The sequence below is a fragment of the Strix uralensis genome, chromosome 8 (assembly GCF_047716275.1).
Source record: "Strix uralensis isolate ZFMK-TIS-50842 chromosome 8, bStrUra1, whole genome shotgun sequence".
In the NCBI taxonomy this organism is placed as follows: Eukaryota; Metazoa; Chordata; class Aves; order Strigiformes; family Strigidae; genus Strix; species Strix uralensis.
Window position 1 is genome coordinate 16,496,441 of NC_133979.1, and position 25,138 is coordinate 16,521,578.

Here is a 25,138-nt window from a genome sequence, read left to right on the forward strand (position 1 = left end):
TTTTAGAATAGAATTACACGTTTATTGTTCACATTTGAAATAATTTGGTTCTCAACTGAACCACTGAAAGTCCTAATGCATCTGTAAACTGAGTATCACTATAAAACAATGTAAAATGCCATGTAAAATAATATTATGTATGCATGTGTTTCATTTCATGGTTTCTCAGCATAATCACTTTGTCTATTTACAAATATATAAAGATTTTGCGCTTTAGGTCATCTGAAATATCAAAGAGGTATTTTCAAATCACACAATAAATATAGAACCTGTTTTGTTAAAAATCTACAGTATACTGTACATTCAAGTTGAGGCAAAAGAAGTTTTAATGCCAGTTACACTTGAAACATAAATGAATGTTTCCAATAATTAAACAATTTCTAAAAGTGCTATCTCTGCCTGTGATGAAAGGTAACATTAGGATCCAGTATTACAGTCAAAGTTTGAGACCATTGCTTCATTCACAGAATCAGAGCTTCTGTTACTAGAAAAATATGAAAGCTCTTATATATTTTTCAATTATTTTCTTTCAAGAGTTGCAAGAAAAGAGGCAAAGAGTGGTCTAAAAAATAAAAGCCTTGTGCACGCACATACACACACACACACCACAATTCAGATCACCACATAATCCTCTAGAAGAATGACCAAACTCATAGCATTCTGTTTCACTTGAGAATGATAAGTTTATGAACAAATCTCTTAACAAAAAACCCAGCAGGCAACCCTAGGAAGTCTAAGGCAGTTGTTCTATGTGCAAGTTTCTACATAGCAGAGTGCCAACTCCAGAGTCTTCCCATGACTTTGTGCATTACTTGGTTTCTTCTTTGTCACTTTCCACCCACTGATTTGGCTTGCTATCTCCAGCAGGTTTTTTGGATGCAGCACTGGAACTGGGAAAAAGAGAATGTTACAATACAAATAAATTATACTTCGGATAGAAAAACCTGAACTTTTTATGGTACAATGTTTAATATGTTTTGCTACATATCAATCATAAGCCTTAGATCAGGCTTTCTGTAAGTTAGCACAACTTAGTCTCTGTGCTCTACATAGAGTTTAGCAGTATAAAAATAACCACCTGCAACATCATTTCAGATACCTGTTACGTGTAATATACTGAGATGTCTGGCAAGGTTCTGCTGAAACAGGACCACTCAACATACAGGGAGGTTTTCTTTGAGATGTAGATTTCACTAACTGATTGTCTTGGTCACAACCTGAGAGACATACATACCATCAGTTAAACTACAGTGCAACTGAAAACATTCGAAGGACTTGCTTTGTGAAAAAACACACCAAACATCTTACAGCATGTCTATAATAATAAATCTTGTTACAGACCTGTGATAAAGTTTTGTAAGTACACCTAATGCTACTGAATGAAGTTATGTTAAAATTAGGATTCTAAATTTGAAAATGAAGGATTTAACATACACAACCACCATTGCAAGTAGCCACATTGAAATCAAGTTTAAAGTCACTTAAATGTAAAGTTTCTCACTTTACAATTGATAAAGCTTTTTTACTCCTTAAATAAAAACTTCTCCAGCATGCATATACAATAATCAACACCAACATGAGAACTTACAAACTTGTCAGAGTACAGAAAAAAAGTTAAAAGCAATGTTAGATGCCTTAACATTTATATGAACTTAACCATCACTAAAGTCAATGGAAAGACATGGCCAAACTTGGCAGGGCCAGATCAATCCCCGCTAACTCTTCCTCACATTTAGATTTCAAAGCTTGCATGTGAAATGGAAAAAACTGGAATGATTCTGTATTCTACAGTATTAATCATAGCACTACAGAATTAAGAGCTTTTGGACAAGTGTTATGTAAAAGGGAAATTTAACATTAAAACAATTCTAACGATAATCTGTGGAATAATATCCAGATGGAATATGATTCTCTGTGGCAGATTTTTTGTTTTATTACTATTAGCCAGCAGCTTAAGGTTAGGATATATAAGATTGAAGAATCCCATTTAGAAGAGAAAATATGGCATTAAATGAATCCAGAAACACTACAATTTGGAAAAAGACAATTACAAATCAAAAGCTTTAGTGTACAATGAATGTTAAACAGATCTCAAGTTGCTGACAGATCGCTAAATCAAGTAATTCTTCATAAGCAACAGTTAAACAATCTCAATTCTGTTACTAAAAATAGTTTTCCCTGTAGAAGATCATTTCATTTCACACTTACAGATGCACTACAGGAATTGCACAGAGGAGAAACAAGGAGAACCCAGAACACAAGGCAGGCTACTTTATTTAACAAGAACACAAATTCAAGCTATCTTTACTTGCCAGGTGTTTCATACACTTATCTTTAGATGATGGCTGCCACAAGAAGAATCTGTTTAACAGAGATTGTTGTTATTTGTTTCTCCTCTGTCCTTTTTTTTTTTTTTTTTTTGTCTCACACCACTCCCTGACCCCTTAGAAAGTACTGAAGAGTCAGTAGCAAAGACCAAAACACTGCACATGCATATTCAGGCATGAGGGGATGGGAAGTAAACTTACCAACTTGAAAGAAAAAAGAATTGTAGAAGAAAGGAAGTAAAAAAATACTTTCAATAAAAACAATATTCCAAACTATATGTCATATATAGCCATATTTTCATTATCTTTTCTGAAGAAATTATTCCTTTATGAAGATTTTAATCTTAAAATTCAACGGTTTGTTCAAATTTATTTTTATTATCATTATGCTCTTTTCACTGTTTATTTTTCCAAAGGATTCTTTTTACTGAATATGTATGTGTACACGTTTAATTACCTCATCTCAAATAAGTAATGCTGCCATCTCCACATTATGATGCTTGTTTCCAAAACTTGTTTCTAATCTATACAGATCTCTATGGGTCATGATTTCAACTGCCTTGGAAATTAATATGCTCACATTTAATTTAGTAAGAACAGGGAACTTTTAGAATTAAGAGCTGTGCTGTCAGGTACTTGACATTCACCAGATCACTTCACAAATATAAATTCATTACATAAGTAATTATCAGGGAGTTATCACAATTCTCTTTTAAAAAGGAGATTTTGAACCATCAGTTACCTTGACAATTAGAGGCATACATGGTAAAATTGGTCTTGGGAAGTTTTGGGGGTTTTAATAGTTTTGTTCATATTTGCATCTTCTAGTTGAAAGGGGGGGGAAAAGAAACACATTACAAGAGCACAATTTGAACCAAATACTTGCTTCCTAAGAAGGCACTTGGAGTTGTCACATTTTCAGAGTGCTTGTAATCAGTAGACATACTTAAGAACTGTTGCTTCAGCCATGCTCCTCTATCTTCTTCAAATGCCTTTCTCTAGGAAAAGAAATGACAATTTACACTTACGACCATAGGAACAAGCTTAGTCAACATTACATTGCTGCTATCTAAGAAAGCAGAAGCTGTACCATATCCATGTAATTAAGGAAAGCCAGCAGTTTAACACAGAATTACAGTCATGTGAGCAACCTTTTGAATCCAATAAGGATTAGCTGAGGACATATTTATTTACAAGCCAAACCCCATGATTTGTTTCAGAGGTCTGACTAATCCTTTCATTTTACTGTTCTCCACTCCTGTGACACAATCTCCTGTTGCTGCCTCCTATGCTCCCCTTCCCCCTCAGTGTGGCACTACCTCTTGGAGGTGGCCCTCATTTCTGAGCAGCTGCCAGTAAGAATTACTGATTAAACCTCAACCCTGAGCCTTCTCCTAACAGATAAAAATGACATTTAAAATAGAACTGGTTACTTCTGTCTGAAACTGGGGCAGAAAGGAAGGGGCTGTTTCATTTTCCAATCACTGAGTACAGAAAAGGAAAATAATGGCTAAAAGACAATCTCTAAAAGATTCCAGTGGCTCTGGAATCAAGCAACAAGCTATTTCATCTCCAAAAACCATCAGTGAAACAGAATGCCCCATTATATAAAATTATTTCTACTGTGTCAGCAGAAGAATAGAGTAAGCTGAACTCTATTGCAAACTTTCAAACACACCTATAAAACTTACAGCATTACTTCTCTTTTCATACTTAAGCATTTTATCAAGTAGAAGCATAGGTAGTTACACTTATGCTGCAATGCAGTCCTAAACATTTCTGGGCAAACAACTATCATTTATTATCACTCAAGACTTTTAAAGCTGAATTCAAGGTCCAACGTGAAATTCGCAGGTTCATTAAAATGCAAACAAAATTAAATTAAATCGTTGAAGAATACATATCTATATGTAGTGGACTGAGTCATTATCTGTCACCATGTGAACTACTGTTGTGCCAGCATCTCAAGTAAAATCTCTAGTATTTCATGTTCTTTACAGTCACCTTTACAGCATAAGAATAAAAAAAAAAAGCAGCTGTCTTGAGTCAGACAAGTTGTCCATCTAGCTCAGTATTCTGTCTCCAACAATAGCCACACGAGATGCTATTTATGAGATTGCATGAACCTGGCCACTTTCTGCAGTGCTTTGCCTCAGAGGTTCCCAGCCCCAAGTGTCATTTGATTAGAGATGTTGGAAGGGACCCCCTTGTCCCCCTGCTTTTCGTATCCATCTGTGGATGTATTGTTCATGATCTTGGGCAACTGCTTTTTGAACCTGCTGGTATTGATTGCCTTCATAATCTCCTGTGGCAGCCAAATCCAGAAGTCAACTACCTGATATATAAAAACATACCTTTTTTGGATATGTTTTAGACTTAATTTCAAGCAGTTTCTATGAGTTCCCTCTAGTCTTAATCTTGAGAGATTTGGTGAACAGTACTGCTTTTATCTGACCAACTGAATCCAGTTTTATAAATTTTAATCACATCCCACTCCAACCTTCTCCTCTATGTGTCAAAGTAAGCAGTTCTGTAAGCAATAAAGTCCATTTCTTTTTCCCTTCGATGGCTTTTTTTCTTGTCACATCTGTACCATCATAGTCTCATGACATCATCATGACCTCCTTTCCCTACCACGCTTGTAAGCCCCTTCATGTTCTTGGCCCTAAGTACTGGCTAGACCAAAGGACACACGTGCTAGAGCTCATTTAGAGACATATCTACCCTGAGTGCCTTCCAGTATGCATGCTTACTGGCCATCTTAACTACTGGAACACAACAGGTAATGACTCTGCTAAGGGAAAGGCAACAATTACTTTGTGTTTCTGCAACAGTCACAGGTTTTCACAAAAGTTTAGGAATCAAGTACATTTGAGAATGCAACCGTGAAACCAAATCTGACTGAAATTTGCATAGGCCTTGCTTTTGTAGAAAACCAAACTTAAGCAGCATCTAACAAATGGTTTAGTGAATAATTGGACTGATTTTTGGAAGTACTTAGATACTGCAAAAGCTGAAACAAAAATGGGTCATGCCAGTTGCAGCAACTGCATTTCCAATACACATAAAAACTTGGGTTTTTTAAATGCTAACAGAATGATGTCCTACAATGACCAAAGATGTTTTATACAGTACGGGAATGATATTTCTCTACAGATGTTAACAAACAGATACTGTTGGACAGCTGCACTTGTGTAACAGTAAAACTACTTAACAATGGTAACACATCTTCCATAGGAGTTCCCTTTTCTAATATCCTTCCACTTTTCTAATACCTCAAGTCCTAATCTAATAGCAGCTTCTGTAAAACTTCTTCTTTCCTTCTCAAAATTCTTTTTTTGTTCTCGAAATAGTCTCCATTCTTCCTGAAGACGCTCTCTTTCTTCCAACAAATAGCAGTCCTGTAGTAACAGAGTGGTGTCATCATCACATGGAGACATAAGCTGCTGCTGCAGATATAAAGCAACAAAAGACACAAACATTAATTTGGGAGTGACTGTTAAGAGGTGCAGTATTTCCACAGGTTCAGTTTTATCAGAAAAATGGCTGAAGTTTAATATGGAAACAATGTAGCAAGTATCAAGTTGGTGGGGGCGGACAGCAAGCAAAATGTCCCTGTTCAGGCAGCTGACCTCAGCAGCCTTCCCCACCTTTGTTTATCCCCCAAAATTATTTCTACCAGAATTACAAACTCATTAAATTACTAACCAACTGACTAGCACACCTATACTCAGACAAACAATTAAGATATTTAAAAAGCATTATCAAAGAACGTAGAAAGGCTCAGAGGTGAGAGAAGCGGCACATTAAAAAACAAAAAAGCTTAGATTCAGTGTAGAGAAGATACAAGGAAAATTAAAGCCTACTACCTGCAAGAGCTGTTGCTGAGTTTTGATCATTTCTTTGCATTGCTGAATCTCTAATTCTAGCTTTTCAGTTTCCAGCTCATGGTCTTCTCTTGAAATGACATCTTTTTCATTCAAAGCTCCTGAATGTACACGTGACACTAATGGGGAAAAAAAAAAAGATACTTAGAACAAAAAAATCCCTCACATCATGGACTCACAGCAATAGCAAGAGATTTTAGACTGTATTTGTTTCATCCTGAAAGACAGATACACAGTGTATTCAAAAGCACTTCTATTAGAGACAAGAGATACAGAATTGGTGCTACACATGTAATTATGCACAAAATCCAGTTCAGAAAAAAAAACGGCAATGAAAGCATAGCTGTTTCACACTCCCCAAGGTAAACCAAGCATCTGCACTGCAATAAAAGTGTCACACGAAAAACCCACTTGTTTCAGCAGTTATTTAAAAGAAAAATCAAGACAACTGAAGACTTCTTTTCATTCACATGCTGTTAGCCCATTATTCTGAGCCCATTTTGAAGGGCTTGTGTGTTCATAAAAATATGACAGTAACTATATTTATCACAGATATAAAAAGAAAGCCTTTTTCTTCAAGTCCTGTGAAGGCAAAATGGAGATAACAAACATTGTGTGCATAGTTTCATCCCAGTAAGGGAATGAATTAGAGAGGAATAAAGTTTATTTTGTATAATTACATACTGCTTTGTTTCATTTCATGCATAGCTATCACAGTGATTGTAATGAGCCAAGTTCTGATCCCCTGATGCCAGTGTTTAAACATTAATTGAATTCAAAAGGACTAGGCTATGGTCATCAGTATAAACCCAAGAAATAAAATGGTGACTCCATGAAAACAGCAAATTCTTGAGACATTTTTCCTGACGCTTACAACTATTTTTTCAGTTCATTACACCAAATCAAGTATTACACAGAACAAGTGCTCTTAAAATCCTTTCTACGGTAAAAACACCCTCATAGACCATCTGCTCTTTTATTTGCAATTGCATGCATGACCTTCTCAGTCTTATTCTTAACTGCAAACATCCCTGTGGTAGCAGCAACATTTGCTTGCATGGGAAAATAATACTAGGAAAGAATTTTATATATTTTTAGCTGCCTTTTAATACTGTTTAACAGCTGGAAATGAGAAGGGTCCGGCACCATACCATCAGCCAGTTCTCTTTAGAATGCCACGAGAATCCTCAGAGGTATGGATATGGCAAGCCTAGACTTGAGAAGGATTTACATATTTTGCATCCAATTACTTCAAATTGTTACATCTGCATTACTTGTAGATCTCAAAGTTGGGAAAAGGCAACAAACATTATTACAGGGCATGTACTTTCAAAAGAAAAATAATTATTTCTTTATAAAGTTGCTGTTTACTGTGTCAGACTATAATTGTGTCCTTTCTCATGATAACAGGTTGGTGTGCAATTGCTTCCCTAACTACCTACAACTAAAACTCAGACAGAAAAACGGTAATCACAAAGCCTTTCAGAAAGTCTACCAGGTCACAATTCCTTCCATTTTAGCTTCCTTTTAGCTTAAAACAGACAGTAAAGTAAATCCTAAGAGCATGATACCAAATGGAATTATCAGTAGCATTTTATATGTACACGTATTACAGTTAAATGTCACCTTGGTTATCCAGCTTTTCAACGTGATTTTTCAACATTCTCCATTGTTTTCTAATGCTGTTGGTAAGCTGCTCTCGCACAGTTTCACAAGACAGTTCCCACATATTCTCTTTATTTAACTCTCCAATATCTTCCTCCAGGTCTGACAGCACCTGTAGAAGCAGAAACAGGAAGCTGCAAACCACTCCACCACTCCAAATACGTGTGTTTATGTATGTATATGTATTTAATTTACCGAAGAGAAGGAAAACCCTTATATAGAGGAAAGACTTTTCCATCCGGGGAAATCTGACTGTCAGGGAGTTCAGTTCCCTGACGGCATAATGCTGAAGAGACAGAAGTGAAGTGGTAGTCCCCAGAACCCCACCACAGAGAGAGCGTATCACCTAACAAGACTCACTCTCACACATCTTGAAGCTAGATAAGTTCAGACTGCTGAGTTCTGCTGTTAAACTTCAGCAGTAGCTGCCCATAAACTCACTATGCAGCATGAACAGGATTTAAGACAAAGATTTTCTCCTCTTGAGAATTAAGGAATTTGTCCCTGCCTTGTTTTTCACCATGATAAAACACCCCCGCAACACACTGAAGGTAGAGTGGAACTAGCACCTCCTTCTCCCACTTCCATTTTACACCACTGTTCAAACATCAAACCTGAATGCTATCCCGAAGAGCTAAGACATAAAAGCCTAAATGGAAGAGAGAAGACTAGCCCATGGCAATTTAGTAGATTTAAGTTGAAAAGCTATAGCCGTTTCAATACCTGGCACGAATACTCCACTCTTCTCAAGCATCTAAACCATTCTATACAATCCCCTTTATCTACAAGTAGGTAAGAAAAATGGAATGGGAAGTACAAAAACAAGACATTCAAAGGCATCAAAGTAATCATTTACATATGCAGTAAGCACTGTCTTTCAAACCTGGATCACAGGAGATCTTAAGGAGTAAAACAACAGCTATTAAAAAAAAAGGCAGGTTTTTGGTTTGGGGCTTTTTGGTTTGGTTGGGGGGGGGGGGTTAGTTGATTTAAGAGGTTTATGTGACCTCATAAAGAAACATCTTATTCCTTTACTTATCTTTATACACACTTAACACAATGAAAGCCCAGTCTGGAGTAGGTCTCTGGATAGTACTGTGATAATATGGCAGTCCAGCTGGTTTCATGGCTTGTGATTTTGTGATGGGAAGCAAAGTGATAAATGATGCGACTACATCACTGGCTGCCACAATCCAAGGTATATGCTTCCTTCTAAGAATCAATATGAATTAGCATTTCTAAGTAGAAATGCAATGTTTGGGGATTTTTTTTATTCTGCAAGGGATTCAACCCACACCACCCTACAACCCCTGAAATAATTCCACTTGAGACTTGCATCTAGTGAGTACTTCTATTATTATTCTACTACTAGCAATTACTATTGTCTAGTGAGTTGTTCTGCTTAATTTGGTTAATTAGTATTATTACAAAAGAACTAATCAGAAGTTTCAGTGCAAGCATTTAATATTTTCTTAGCAATCTATTAATGCTACAACAGTTAACAAGTACTTGTCTAATCACCCAAGAACAGCGAATTTCAGAGCACTAAGTCCCAGTTTTTCCTCAAGTTTGTTTCAATGCGCAAGTTCATAAAGACCCCATTCCCACAGCTGGCTGTACTCAAACATCCTGGGGCTGGACAAATGCACTTGAGATGGCTCAGAAACAAAGGGAGTACAGCAATTAGGCAGGTGAGGGGCCCTTCTGAAATGGCAAGCCCTAGATTCCACTAAACAGCACACTCTGGAAACCTCCATCTACACATATTCTTATGTGCCAACATGTATTATTTACTATAATAGGAAATACTTCATAATTTGTTCTGTAGAGTATCCATATTCTCTTAATATCCTATTACTAGTACACCATCATCTTGACTGTTTCCTAGAATCTAGACTTTATGCATGTTTCCTGTATTTCAACTCTTTCTTATGCCCAGTGGTACTCTTTCTCTTATTGCTAAGAGAAAGCTCAGTTAACCTTGCAGATTCCCTACTTCACTCTGACATCAAAACAGAACTGCAACTTCTAGCAAGAAATCAGCAAATGGAATAAACAAACACTGAGAAACAGTGAATGTGCAGTGTGCTGTTCCATAACAATAAAGTATCCTGTGCAAATGAAGAAATACTTAAAAGCCTGGAAACAAAACAACCCCACAAACCATTTTACTCAAAAAAATCAAATATTTTCCTTGAACATGCCAGCAGCTCCGCAAAAGTAACTAACAGCTACTCTAGTCCATGTACTACAGGAGTGCACCTTAATTACGTTTCCTCCACCCCCATGGATTCTATGGCAAGCCTGGTTTCTTTGCATAAGCACCTTGAAAGCTAGTATCAACATCTTAGTATGCACGGCAGACAAAATTCAAAATGCACCATTGCACAGAATTACATACAGGTACCTACTGCATTTAAAATTCATTCCAAATATGCTTTCCATTGACTAACTGGGAAGAATACACTGGGTATTGTTCACAGACAGTAGAACATTTAAACATGGATAGATTTCAAGCAGAAATGTGCAGTCCACTTCAAGTTCCACAAGAAGTTTACCTTTTTTTTTTCCCCCCATAATGATCAAATTAACTCCAGCACTATACCAAACTACCACACAGATCTAATTTTAACTGAAGAATACTTACTGGCCCATCTTCAGACCTTTCTTTAGGTTTCTGTTTCTGTGGTGGGAGAAGTAAAATAATCTCTTTCTTCATTTGCTGAAGAACTTTTTTCAGCTCAGCATTTTCCACTAAAAGCTGTTTTTGGCGTTGTTCATAATCACTTAACAGAACTTTGTACATTTCTTCTTCATTTCTGGAAGAGGAAATCTTACAGTAACAACATAAAAGCCATAACAGAACAACTTTAATTGAAGCATATAAGACAACTACCTGGCTTCTGTCTTATCAGTCCTCCATGCACCTCTCTTCCCATCAGCTCTACCAACATAATTTAGAACTTCCATAGCTACAAATGAAAAGGATATTTCAAAAGCGTGAAACAACATGCAAATATATAAATATTTAGGAGACACGGCATTTACTTATTTGCATTTACATGTAGTTATTGTCAAGAGACCACATCACCCAATTATCCCCCTCAGTCTACAGACCTGTATGAAACCACATTGCCCTGCTTAACAAAGTAAGAGTAAGATAATCAAGGAAAGAAGATAATTTTTGTGTTTGGAAACTCAGAGGGACATATTCTCATCTTTTATATGTATTTCTTAATGGCACCTTCACCCTTATTTCAGCCTTTATATCAATTGTGCATCAACTCTAACCTCTCTTCTGGCAATAATAGCAGTTTTATCTCCAGTTCAGAGCAAGCAACTTCCTGATGTTTCACAAGGTGTTCCTCAAAACAAAGAAACTACTCTGTCCACATTAGAAGGAAAAAAACAACCACAACATCTTCCCCCCCCCACCCCAAATTGAGTGTTGTTCAATTCTAGTCAGCTATCAAGTAAACAGTAAACTAGATTTAAAACCCTGTTATTTTGACCTCACTGGTACTTGAACTACTATTAGCCAACTGAAGTCAAGAACATGCCACAACCAAGTTTTGCTGACTGCAGGGTGAGGCTTCTAGAGATTACTGAGCCGATACCTAAAGACCTTCTGTACCCAAAATAGGTCTTCCTGCTACAGTGTCCTAACCTGGTTTGGCTTACCCACAAGCACTTTCAGAAAACCAACTTGGCAACAACAGGAATAGTTTTCTTCTGGTTTAGTGAACTAAACCAGCTTACTAAAATACAACATGTGCTACAGTTGGCAAACAGCCAAGTGTTTCGGGGGTGGCAGGAGGGGTAAGAAGAGAAAAGTAGGACTTCCCTTCCAGAAGACATGTTTATGACACTATCTGAAAGTCTTGTCATGGTAGCAGTACAAAGAAAGTTGAGGAAACACAGCTCTAGCTTCAGAATTAATTCCAAGTAATTCTACAAAATGAGTTTTTTACTAGGGAAAGATCTCCATCTTGGTTTGTGCTTGTTAAACAATCTTATGTAAAACATTATAAAAATTTATTACCCTTACACAGTCAGCTGACATGAAATACTACATCTGTTATGTAAGATTTTAACATCTAAAAATATACAAGGAGAACCATATTGACTTTAAAGATACCCAGAACCAAATTTAAAGTTTTAACATACAAAATTTTTACAGCTATTTTGCTGTAGTCAACTTCACAGCTACTTACCTATCTTTTTGTCCTTTTTGTTCATGACTAACTGATGCAAGCGTTCCTTTAATTTGTTATATTCTCTCTCTTTCCTCTTCATATCATGATTGTACTGTGTAGCTCTACTTGAAATTATGTTCTGTAACTTCTGTACCTAAAAGCAACCCCACAAAAACTGTATTTCTTCAACTAAAGCATAAGCACATAAATCTCTTCAGAAAACCAAAACAAATACATTAAGTGAAATGATGCTTCTATCAAACCTTATTTCTGGTGAAAGGGACAAAAGGAATCGGGAGAACTCTCCCAACCCATGGATTCTGACCTCAGACTTATCTCAGTGAATTAGTTTCTTTTCTGCAGAAACCAACACCATAAGCAACATATTATAATACTATAGCACCTCTGAAGTACAACTGAACTCATGTTCTGGCAATTCATGTAACTTTAACACCTTTATTGAACAGAGCAGAGAAAGACTTGTTTTTGCTTTCAGTAATTAACATTCAGGACCTAGTTTAGCTCTAAAGTATGCTTGTTAGGCTTACACTAAAAAACAAAAATAATAAACTCTTCTTCTTTTGGGAATAATAAACTCTTTGTCTTCTGGAAGACAGACTATTCCATTTGGTCAAAAAGAAACATATAAAGCACATTCTTGGCCTGTACTATCAATATGTGGGTTTTTCTGAATCATCAGTTTTAATCTTACAAATATACAGCACATTCAGTATTTTAAGCTGGAACTTCAGGATATTCACTATATACAGATAGTACTGATTGCTAACTGTATGAATGTTTATGAACACAGAACAATCACAGAAACTTAGGAGCCATATAAAGTACGGGGTGGGGGGGAAGAAGCACACTGGAAGCAAATCCCAAACTGAGCAGTGTCTTGGATTTCAAACTGTTTTCTGATCCTGGTTCTCCCTACCTCCCTTCTTTCTGATCTTTCTCCTCTACAATATAACAAAAAACCACCAAAGAAAAGCTCCTATACACATGTTTGAGGATGTGACTGAATGCTGTTGCCCCCTCCTACTTTTTGGTATTTTTAAACATTCTAAGATAAAGCTATGCTCAAAACTATATCAAGCCTCAGAAAACTGCACATGTACATTTCTGCAGTACTGTCTATCACTGTAACTTGGAACTATCCCTTACAGAACCTATTTATACATATGTAACATGCCAATTTCACTTTGGTGAAAGACAACATTTACCAACAAAAAAGCATTCAAAATACTAGACCTCTTGCAAAAAATCGTATTATTGAATATCTGTGTAATGTCTTGTGTTAATGTACAAAACAACTCACTTCATCCTTTTCATTTTTAAGTAACTGGTGCAAATTTCTGTTCTTGCTTTGCAGTTGTCTGTCTCTTTCCTGAAGTCCAACTATTTCCCTTTTAGATAATTCCAATTGTTCCTAGAAAAAGTGTTGATAGTTCAGTATCAATAAGAATTAATAGCGAAGGATTAAAAAAAAACCAAAACAAAACACCACCACTCAAGTCAAACTGCCATACCACCTCATATGAAGTTAGTCTATATATTTGATCTCTAGTGTTTTAGGGATGATATTGCATTCTCAATGACAAGTTAGTTCTATTTTCTGGAGTAGTAATTATGATTCTGCAGCATGAAAAACACTCCTGCTCACAAGAAATAAAAATTTAGCTTGGTACTTAACAGATATTATCCTATACAGTTACTACTTTTACATTAAGTCAGGATTCTGTAAGCATCTGCCTTACTATCACAGTATAGATATACTAAGCAACCTGTATGAATTTGGGACTACAGTATTACTGAAATGCTTCTGTTAAATAATCAAGGGAACAATTAACACAGGTACACAGACTGTGACCATAGCAAAGCAAATGGGACATTTCACATATACAGAGTAAGGCCAGACAGATGATTTCATTATACCAGATTATGCAAAACTAGCACTTCAGAAATCTTTTTCCACAAATACAAGACTCAAACAAACCTGAAATTGCCAATTTAAATGACAGAGGAAAATACTACATACAAGCTCTTTTTTTTTCATGTATAGTGAGCTACAAATGTGTTGAGAGATTTAAGCAACAAGAACTTCTAAGCAAACCACACCAGAATATATGTAACAATAGTGGAAATCAAGATGATTGCTGCATGGCATCTGAAAATTTGCACAAGCTGACAGCTAAATTAAATGCCTGGGATTGAAGTAGCACTAACAAGTACTCCCCAGCCCTCACCTTAAAGCGATTTGTCTAGGGAAAGTAACTGCAGTGGTCTGGAACCTAATATTATACAATGTTTGTATAAAAATGACTGCAGTTACACATGATTTTTAATGTCACATTGAAATGATTCTACACGGACAACCAATCTCAGCAAGACTACTATGATTTTGAGAATCTAGAGCAGTATTCGTCAAGGAGATCGTGCTGCCCAGTCTAGTGAAAAGCAAGCCTAAAAAGGCCCTGAATCATGCATTGAAACATTTTGTTTTATTTTATTGACGGAATCAAGGGAAAGACAACACTTTTCTAATATGACTGCACATACAAGTACCCGTGAAGTAGCATAGGCTGTGAACTTCCAATGTATCAGCTACTCCACGGTGACTGGCCTTGTGCATGTATTTATCCTGTGAGAAAACAAAGCTTAGTAACTTCAGTTTTGATAACAGCTTCTGAGCAATTTTTAGAAGACTTTGTAGTCATTTATCCAAGGAATCTAGCAACAGCAAAAAAAACCACACCCAAAACATGGAAAAAGCTACAGATAGAGAGAAAGACTGGTAACAACCCTGTGCCACACCCTAGAAATGCTACCTACACTTTTACTGGTTACAGTTATATTCGGAATTTATCTCTTAGAGCTGGGCACATCCTTTTAAGTGATACTGAATGATGAATTGAAGTGTTTAACATTTTCACCTGCAGCATGCATTAACACTTCCAACCCAAACAGTCTTCCCACTTCCTTGATTAAAGAAGCCATAATTCTCCATAAGTTTTCAGTTCTCTCATTAATTTGTATTTTGTTAACTTTAAGGAATTTTCAACTGGAAAAAAGCCTTCCAAAAAACCGAAAAACACACATAAAAATACAATTCCAGATTAGTACTGGGGAGAAAAACAAAAAAAGCACTCACTGTTAAGAACATACAGTATCTGTTAAACATAAGTGCTGCCTAATATTGGTAAAATTCTCTTGGTTTCTACCTTTAATTTAGCGTAGCAGTTCTGCAAGTGATCCATATCACTACCCAGTTTCAGATGCTGCATTTCTACTTCTTCCTGAGCTCGAAGGTTCTTGTGCTGCAGTACAAGCAATTCATTCATGCAATTTATGATCGATATTAAATTTAATTCTTGTCCTTTGGACTCCGCATAAATAGAAGGAAAGCCCAATGTTGTCAGTTCCTGGTAAAACACAAGGGAGATGGGAATAAATAACTGAATCGATCTCTCACAATTCTCCAAAAGAGAGAAACAGTATCAGGTGAGATCCTATATGAAGGGGTGGGGGGAAACAACAGGACACACACCCTATTCCCCACCAACTTTGGCTTCTGAGCATTGAGAAAGAAGCCTTCTTAATCCAGTGACTCTTTACTACCACAATTGATTTAACGTCACCTTCACACAACCTCCAGTAAACAAGATCTGACTTACCCTATTGAGATAGGATATACTCTGTTCAATATTCTCTTCTGTGCAGAAGGCACTGAAAAAGCTGTGCATGCTTTTGGATGAAGGCAGTGGCAAGCGTAGCACTTGCGAGTTCATGCTTGGGGGAGATATCTTTTTTTCTGAGGTATAATGAAAAATATTTTTGCTATCTAAAAGTTAAAAACATTAAGAAACAACTCAGGGCTAATAGTTTAGGACACATTACATACCAAAAAAACCCCAAATCCCCAACTACTCAAACTATTATTTAAAGAAACTCACAAGTCTAGAGCTTAGAATTTCAGCTATGATGACATATATTAAACAATTCACAGTGAAAAAAATGGATAAACTTCCACTGAAGATTTAAAGATCAATAACATTTTAAGGTATTGTATCTTTCAAATTTTACTCCTCTGCCAAGAAAAAAAACTGCCCAACCTTTCTTCCTAATTGGCTTGCTACAATTTTTATTTTTTTTTTTTTTTTTTTTTTACACACAGGTACAGAAGCTGTGTATTTAGTGAAAATTCGTACAGAACGTATGATATACTTATCAAGTGTGTGCTGAAATTTATTCTTCCACTAGGTAGAAGCAGGCAAAAAAATACTTACTCCTTTAATAAATCTGTAGTCAATTTATGAGGCAATAGAACAAGTAAAGGAACCTCTGAAAATGCAAGATATCCCAAAAGGTGCGATTAAAAAAAAAGTGAGACTGAAGAGTCTTAGAACCTTTACATACACGTGAAAGGGCTGTATTTTACAGCAGCATTTATGTAAGGACTCAATCCAAAACAAAGCACTGCATATACTACACATTATTTAACATTCTGCTTAACTAGTCAAGTATGTCATACATGAAACTCCAGTATCTCTCTTTAGCACCTATAACATCACTGATAAAGTTAGCAAAGCCATTAAGTTAAAAATATCACTAGTTTACCTGATGACAGCACTGGCACAGTAACAGTCTTCCAATCTCCCATAGCAACAAAGACAGGCAGGGTACCTGAGCAACTGGTTCAGCAGTGAAATATTTAGTACAATTGCTGGCAATGTGTGTTAAGTAGGCATCTCCTAAAATAGCAAGAGTGTTTTAGATTAACAATAGCAGCTAATACTGTTAGAAGATTAAAGCAGGAATAGAAGAGTGACTATTGGACTTGAGCCACACGAAATTTTTCTATGTCTTTACACAGCATTTAGAACATAGTAAGCATAGCAAATATACTGTAAAAATGATGCATCTATCTTAAACTAAACTAAGTCTTGTAAACTATTGACTAAAGCTAAAATGCCATGCACATGTGAAAATAATAGACTCACTGTAAACAACTCAGTTATTTCTGTTGATATACAGCAGAAAAAACACACCAAGCTAAATACTGAATATTTTCCTGTCATATAACCAGGAAGCAATTTTATTAAGATAAATTTATGTGAAGTTTTAACATAAGTCTGAGTTTATTACTTAAAGAGAAGGATAAAGACTCTAGAGAACATATATTGGCAGAGAGAAGGCAAAAGAACTTCTAATAAGTATTTAACCATTTAAAATTAACTTAACCTATAGATTTAATTATATTGTGTTTCCCTGGCAAGTTGCTTGATGCTTTGCAGAACCTCTAAAATTGTTGAAGAAAACAAATAAGAGAAGACTTACCCCATTGGCACAGCCATTCAGTACAGCACTGGCCCTCTGGAAACCAAAGGAAAGTCACACACTCATAAGAAAGAACAAACCGATTGTCCCCTCACCCCACCTCCACCACCAAGTAAGAAGGCACATAATAGCATTAGTTACCACACTGCTGGAAACTTAAAATCCAGCTTGGATGCTTAAGATTTGGACAGCACAGCCCATCAGCTGTTACGTGAACAATGATACTTTAGGGAAATAAACTTTTCACCTGACAGGAAAGAAGGCCCCCTTTTTTCAATCAACACTTTGTCAAGTGTTACCTCAAGTCAGTTTTAGATGGACTCTGTAGACTTTTAGAGCACAGGGATGTTTCCTCCTAATCCCCTGCTAATGCTCCAATAAACACACTCTGGATAAGCAGCTTCTAAATTTCTGTCACCAAAACTTTGTATTTTATTCACTGTGGAAAAAGCTATAATTTGGGGGAAAAAAACAAAAAAAAAGTGTGCAGAACACAGTGCCCAAAGTAACACCACATTTTTAAGAGATCATACTGGTGCACAGTCATGTTACAGAATGCTCAGCACTAGAAAATAAAATATTCAGCTGGATGAGTATTTCTCCAAGTTCAAAAATTTACTTGGAGAAAAGGTAAAAAGTTATTCTCAGATGAGCTGAAAGCTCACAGGAACTACTAAATTATGTATCAGAAAGCACATGTAAGGCAGCAAGAAAAACACAGTCAATGCAACAATCTGATGACTGTTCTTGCTTAAGAAATGGGGATTTCTGCTTCCTCTCTGCCTGTATTCATTTAATCACATTTTTCAATTTTTTTCCACCCTGTAAAACCAAGATGTCCAGAAATGAATGAAGCGAAGGTTCCAACTCTAAAGACAAGAACCGACTTCATAGCAGAAATCTGCAAGGCAATCTTTCTTTTTTTTTTTTTTTTTCACTCATACAAAACAGTGCTTTTAAAACTGGAATTTAAAGTCAAACTAAGGATTAAGAGGGCACACTTCTCACATGTTAGTTTCATTTCTACTGGATCCATCAGACAGAGAAACCTACAGATGTAAGGGAAAAAGAAGGCAAATTAAGTACATTCTTATTGCTGGCATCGCAATCCTTCATTCTGATAAGGTATTTCAGAAGATTGTTAAGAAACTCGAGACACACAAATTCCATTAAGGACTGTTGGAAAGTCCACAAAACTACTACTCACGTTTCAGACACGCCGCTACTTTCAAACTGGCTTTTATTCTTTAAGAGGCTGCGTACCAATTATGAGATCTTATCACCCAAATTCCCTCAACATACAGTATTACGAACCCACAGGTCTCTCTACACTGACAATACTATTCTGACACAGCATCTATCACCCCAAACAATGTTTGACTAGGAGCAGAAACAGGACTAGTCCAGGTGCAGGAATGCAATGATTCTCTAAAATTGAGCCCTGCAAGCCGCATGCAGATTGATTCAGTACAGATGCTTTGTCACGACTACTCTCTAGTGACACACTGTTTCTACGTGCACCAACAAGAGGACAAAGAAAATTAACACACAGGCTCAGAAGGAGGTCTAGTGAAGACGGAGAAGGCAAGAACACTTAGGCAGTACAATAAAGTCCAGATAATGCAACTATATTCTTCTCACATTAATCAATCTTGAAGGCTCTAGAGCCTTTTGTCTTGAAAAGTACACTTTTCAAGGATGCACTGCACACTGTTTAATACATCAGATTAAAAGCCACCCTCAGCAATGTCAAGACTTGGAAAACGCCAAACTCAAAAACTTCCTTCAACTGTTAAACCACTACCCCAAAGCATCTTAAATTGTTATGTGTCACCAAACAAGTGCAGTAGCTTTGAAGCAGTAATCATCGGAGAGCGGTCAGCATTTTGTACTTGAATCATCTTTACATACTGTATTTAGAATTAAATTCAGATGTGCAGAATGAGACAATCCCATGTCAGCTGCAAAAGGGAATGCTACAAGCCTTTAGTCGCATACTAAGATCATCTCATCAGTTCCACGTGGCTTCTACTGCCAGTTCAGGACCTTAGCCATGACTTCTAAAGCTATCTAGTGATTAAGACCCACCAGATATATTTCCTTCCTGGTCTAGGCAGTTCCTCTGAAGCAACACAGCTCAAAAATAGTCCCACTGAAGTATGCATGAGCTCAAGATGAGCATTCCTGATGAAGACAGTGCGAACGCAAAATTAATTTAGATACACTGTACTCAGAAGGGACTCTTCACCTTTAGTATGCTACAACACTCTCTTTAACCACCACAACATACCAGGACACATATTCACGTAGAGGAGGAAAATGTGTAACTCTGAAGCAGTATTTTGTGTAATTATAGAAGAATAATAAAATACATAAGACTGAAAAGTACTTTAGGGATCTCCCTAGGCTATGAAAAAAGAAGTAGTAAAAGTAGTAAGAAGGTTTTGTTCAGTTTTGGTTTTCTTCCCCCCCCTTCCCCTCAAATCCTGGTTGGGAAAACATGCAGTAGGAAGAAAAAAAAAAAATTTTTGCTGTTTCCCAACATCTAATGTCAAAAATCTGACTGATTGTGGGTGGGAGGGAAAAGAACCACTGAACAGCCAAAACTGTGGTACTTTGTACTTAATGATCTTCCTTCTGTGCCCATTTTTGGTACACAGGGATTTGCTGCAGTTACTTCATCAACAGGTTCGATGACTTGCCATATGCCTGTAACAACCCAGTGCCTGCTAGATGTAATTCTGCCAATTGGCAGTGTCACTTCCTGTCCCAAGCAAGAAATTCCTGGGGTGGACAAGACCTAGGTGGATTGTCAAAAAATTACCTTCCGAGACCCAATTTCAAATGCGTGAACATAATGGCAGAGCCATCTCACTGCAGATAGAAATCTAAAAGCCAACCAACCAAAAAACCCTAAACACACACACGTCCCCAGGATACTTACACTAAAATTGCAGAGAGCTTGATTAATGCTAAGGAAGCAGTCAGCAAACCAAGGCATTCAAGTGCTTGTCAGAACAAGTACAAAAAACCCCAAAGAACTTAAAAAAGCTGTCATGTTAATAACATACCAGAACTTGATTCTTAGAAAGGCACCTGGGGTATTTTTTGACAGAAATCTACAGTAATAGTTCCACAAACTCATGCATGAGTCACTAACAAAGACATCTTTCTTTTTAAGAGTAAGTTTAGATTAAACTTCTAAAATAGTACATTTCAAACCCAGAGAGCTGAAAGGAGCTGTTCTTAAAATTACTGGTTTGTGTTCTGGGGGACAAGGGAGTGGTTTGACAATGAATGTGCCAAGATTAACAATAGTTTAAATCTCATCAAGTCAGCCCAAGTTCTGACCATAACACAACTTGATGATCACGAGCAGTAAGAAGTAGGATTATAAACTTTATACAACACAGCACACTTAGAATTTCTTAATATCATGCTTAAACTTGAAAAGGAGTAGTTATAACTGGGTTTGTAAAACTCATTCAGACAATCAGAAGAGAATCACTTGTCACAGCACTGTGCTGTGATCATATTACACCATCTGGTCATCTCTAACCCACACAGGGTGTGACACAAATGGGAAATGCAGTATCTGGGATCCCAGAAAACTTTTTCCCCCTGAGGTAGAAAGGATAGGGAAAGGCAATTTTTGGAGAGGTGGTTTCTACCTGCCCCCAATATCACAATGCCTTGGAGAAGAGTTTAAGTCAGTTAACCAGAAATTGTCAAACAAACATTCCTTCTCTGTATATTTCAAATACTACTACAAGTTGTTGACATGTGCATGTTTCAACTTGTAAAACTGGGGGGGAGGGGGGCATAGTTAGCGTTTAGTTAAAGGGCAATACGATTCCTTCTACTAAAATTATATCCCGAAAGGAGCTGTGAATCTGCTTAAAGCTTTTACATTTGTCTAGTAATCCACAGATGCCACACAGATGGCTTTTATCCGGATAGACAGAAAGACACATCAGTCTATGTAAATTTAGGGTACACTCCTGTTATGACATTGTAGGTTTACAAATATATCCCTGATAGTGTCATAAGACATATACTTGTTTTAATTCATGTAATCACCATGAATGTCCATGCATTTCCTCCCTAGAGTTTTGATGATTCTCTCTCTACAGCTCTTTACAACTAGCACTAAAGCATGCATATCATGTACAGTGACTACTGTACAGTTACAAGAATTCCTTCCTCTAAAAATCTATTACAGTTTCAGTGACCTTTAGTTAATATTGTCATTTTAATGATGGGCCTTGCAATCAAAGCAAACCCCAGATCTTTCCTCCCACATTTACAAGATTGTGGCAATTTAATCATTCTATTAACTGCAAAATGGGTGTGGGGGAATCCCTCTGCTTATCCACATTCTGTGGGACTTTAAGTAATGTCTAAGTTTCAGCTGAACTTCTCAGTATTGTCCAAAGTAATGTGAAGAGGCAAGTCAAACTACCCAGCCTATGGGTATTAAGTCTCTGCTTCCTTCTGAGCATATCACACTCAGAAAATCCCAATTACATTTTTCCATTCCATTTTACTTAAAAAAACAAACAAAAAATCTAGAGTTTAAGAAAAGAAATGTTTACTTGATCTTCTCAACATGTATTTCAGTGACTGTTCTGTCATGGTCTTTGCCTCAAACACTCAGGTTACACAAGGAATATAATCTGATCTACTACCTCAAGACTCAGCTCTAACTTTTACATACACAGATGACTGAAATTCTGTTAATGCAATCACTGAACAAATTGAAACACATGGAAATGTTTCATCTGGCTCCCAAATTCCTACCCCATTTTGAACACACATGATGGATCTTCACATTACCATCTTCCTATTACTAAACAATAGCACTATTTTTGTTAATCTTCAAAATTGTATTCCTCTGTGTGCATTCACAATCCACTTACTACGTGTAGCTGGAGCAGAACATTCTGCTGCCTAACCTCCCAACATCACAGACACCCAAGTGGAAAACCTTAGGAACTGTCTTCTGCAGTTCCTCCTCATTTTCCTGAGATCAACTTTAGCCAGACTTTATAGCTTGGCTGTCTCTGCAAGCAGATGACTTTTTAAAAAGAAAGAAAAAAAAACAAAAAAAAAGAAACAACAAAACAAGCCACAACCTTACTAGTTCCTAAAGTTGGTAATATTTACTGGGCAGAGTCAGAACTAGTATTCCAGATCTCAGAAATTATGAAACTCACAAGTTTCTGTAGCATAACCTGTAAGTTAAATCAGGCATGGAACGGAAGATGGTAACTGTAACTAATTTCTCTAAAGGGAAATTGCCAGGGAATTCAAGCAAGGGTTCTCATGTAAATTCGAGGTTTTTACTGAGCAAAACAGAACAGACTCAGTAACTGCAAACAAATAGGACTGGTGAAATGTCAGCATGTCTTCTGAAGAAGGAAGAAACACTAACAAGTCTGCCACAGTGCCCCAGAAGAAGGAATGAGCCAACATACCTGGGCAAGACAGCATAATTTGATTTCCAGAAAGCTTTTCACAATGTTTTCTACCAAAAGCTCTTAAACTAAGATGTCAGGGGATTTATTAATGACCGATTCTAAATGGAGAAGGGCAAAGTGTAAGAATAAATTAAAGAAGGGTGAGGAGGGGTATGAAAATATATCATAGGAAAGTCACAAAGAGACAAAAATTAGAGTCACAAAGGGGTCTGGTGAAGGCATCTCTGTTGTTCAGTAAATTTTAAAAGGTGGTGAGCAGGTAAGTGTACAAGAGTTATTCAAAAAAAATAAACACCCAGGTTGACAAGAACTGAAGAATGTCATCCTCATACTAAGCAAATGGATGATAAAAATCAGCAGCTGAAATTCCATGTTCATAAATGCAAACTAACAGAATGAAAAAGACAACTCTACTTCCTACTTAAACCAATAGCCTCTAGTCAGGTATTATCATGCAGGAAGAGATCCCAGGGTCACTGCTATTAGTCCTCTGGAAATAACAGCTCACAGGTAGTTAACAGAACATCCGAGCAGAAGTCAGAGAAGAGATCATCATAATGTCTGTGAACACTAAGCTCCTCCAGCTTAAATACCACATGCAGGTACAACCTTCCCTGTACAAAAGACAGGACAGACCTTAAAACTGTGCAAGGTCAACTAACGCTTTCATACAAGAAACTAATAAGCTACAACTCTTCAGCCAGAAGAGGAGACAGCTAGAGAAACAGGACAAACATACAGAAAATATTTATTGCTTCTTTTAACATAACAGTTATACAGAACAAAATGAAACATTCAGCACAAAAGCTGAAAATAAGAATTTTTTTTCATATAAAAGTTAAATTGTGGACTCGCATCACAGGTGCTGTGAATGCTAAGTATATCAATTGACTCCAATTCATTGGAAAACATCTATCAGCAGCTATTAAATTTAAAGAGAGAGATACAACCTCTGCTCAGAAATCCTTCAGCTCCAGACTGCAGTATACTAGGAGGATACACGATAAAAGCATTGCTGTACAACCAACCTATACTTATGATCTTTTCCTTAGCATCTGCTGCCAGCCACTTTCAGAGACAAGATACTGATGCCAATGAGCCTGGTATCTCCAGTACAAATGATAACTGGTATTAGTACCACAGCTTTCCCCTCTCAAAAACCAGAGAGAACATCTTCCCCTCTCCCCCCCCCCCCCCCCCCCCAAATATTTATAATCTGAAATCTCCATCAAACGTATCAAATAATTTCGCTAGGTCTCCTTTCCAATTTCACTATTAAAATTTACCCAATACATTCACATTTTACTTCACGTGCCTCTTATTTTAGGTCATTACCCTGAAATTCCTATCATACCTTTGTAGCATATGGAGCCCCATGTAACTATTTCACTGAGAGCACTGAAAGCAACAGTGTTCTACATAGATAGCGATGCAGTAATACTACAAACTGGTCTTGAATTATGATTCAATCTCCAAATCGAAATGGGCTTTGCCGCAAGTGAAGAAAAAAATATTTTTAAACAAAATAGTAAAAAAAAAAAAAAAGCCAAAATCCTTTATGGAACCTCTACTCTTACATCACGTGAAACCACCAGCTAAACCCGAGCAGCCACAAATTCACTGAATCAGAGGAAAGGTTTACGGCTCCCACCTCTTCGAGCATCCGCCGCTTGTAGCTCCGCAGAGCTCCCCGGAGGGCTGGGCCTTCCCGCGGGGGGCAGCCGGCACAGCCCCGCCGCCAGCCCAGCTCTCCCGCGCCCCTGCGGATCCCGCGGAGCCTGGCAGGAAGGAGAGCACATGTCAAGACCCGCAACACCGCGGCGGCCGGAGGCTCCCCCCGCACACAGCTCTGCCCCGGCCCGGCCCCGACCGCGGAACCGCCGCTCCCCTCGGCCGCCCCACGCCGGGCTCCCACACGCGCGGCGGGCGGGCAGAGCCCAGCGCAGCCCCGGTACCTCAGCGCTGCGGCGCGCCCCAGCCCCCTCACCGGCGCCGGCGCCCGCCCCCTGTTCCTCCCCAACGGCCGCAGAGCGCCCGTTACCCGCCGCGCCTCGCAGGCGGGACGCAGCCCCCGCGAAACCCTCCTCCCGAGCCGCCGGTGAGGAGGAGGCGGAGCCCCGCGCACCCATCCGCGTAGCACCACCTGCTGCGGCTGCTGCCGCCGCGGCGCGGGGGGGCGAGGAGGAGGCGGAGGGAGGAGGCGACTCCCGAGCCCCGCTCCGCGCCCCGCAGCTGCAGGCGCC

At 37.8% G+C, this 25,138-nt stretch overlaps 1 protein-coding gene across 11 annotated transcripts; it reads right to left on the reverse strand.

Annotated features, from left to right (window-relative positions):
- SSX2IP (SSX family member 2 interacting protein) lies at window positions 1-25,138 on the reverse strand. 11 transcript variants are annotated; one of them, XM_074876412.1, is made up of 17 exons: window positions 25,039-25,138; window positions 24,547-24,673; window positions 18,424-18,464; window positions 17,416-17,451; window positions 16,696-16,829; window positions 15,753-15,889; window positions 15,300-15,500; window positions 13,397-13,507; window positions 12,094-12,229; window positions 10,776-10,851; window positions 10,527-10,698; window positions 7,841-7,991; window positions 6,197-6,333; window positions 5,603-5,776; window positions 3,214-3,325; window positions 1,100-1,217; window positions 1-890 (listed from the first exon to the last, which is right to left on the reverse strand). In XM_074876412.1, exons 5-17 carry the CDS (start codon window positions 16,736-16,738, stop codon window positions 809-811), a joined length of 1,650 nt encoding a protein of 549 aa, XP_074732513.1. In that variant the 5' UTR covers window positions 16,739-16,829; window positions 17,416-17,451; window positions 18,424-18,464; window positions 24,547-24,673; window positions 25,039-25,138; the 3' UTR covers window positions 1-808. The 11 variants fall into 11 exon arrangements, with proteins under 11 accessions (XP_074732513.1, XP_074732516.1, XP_074732514.1 ...); XM_074876415.1 differs by having other exon boundaries at window positions 3,274-3,325; window positions 5,603-5,728; window positions 15,753-15,919; XM_074876413.1 differs by having other exon boundaries at window positions 5,603-5,728; window positions 15,753-15,919.

Excerpts from the sequence above, each read along its gene's own strand:
- SSX2IP (XM_074876404.1), bottom strand. The coding sequence starts at position 16,738 with ATGGGAGATTGGAAGACTGTTACTGTGCCAGTGCTGTCATCAG. Across the intron at positions 12,230-13,396 it reads TTAAAAATGAAAAGGATGAA|GTACAGAAGTTACAGAACAT; the intron begins GTGAGTTGTTTT and ends GGTTGCTTTTAG. Across the intron at positions 10,699-10,775 it reads ACTGATAAGACAGAAGCCAG|AAATGAAGAAGAAATGTACA; the intron begins GTAGTTGTCTTA and ends TTCCTCTTCCAG.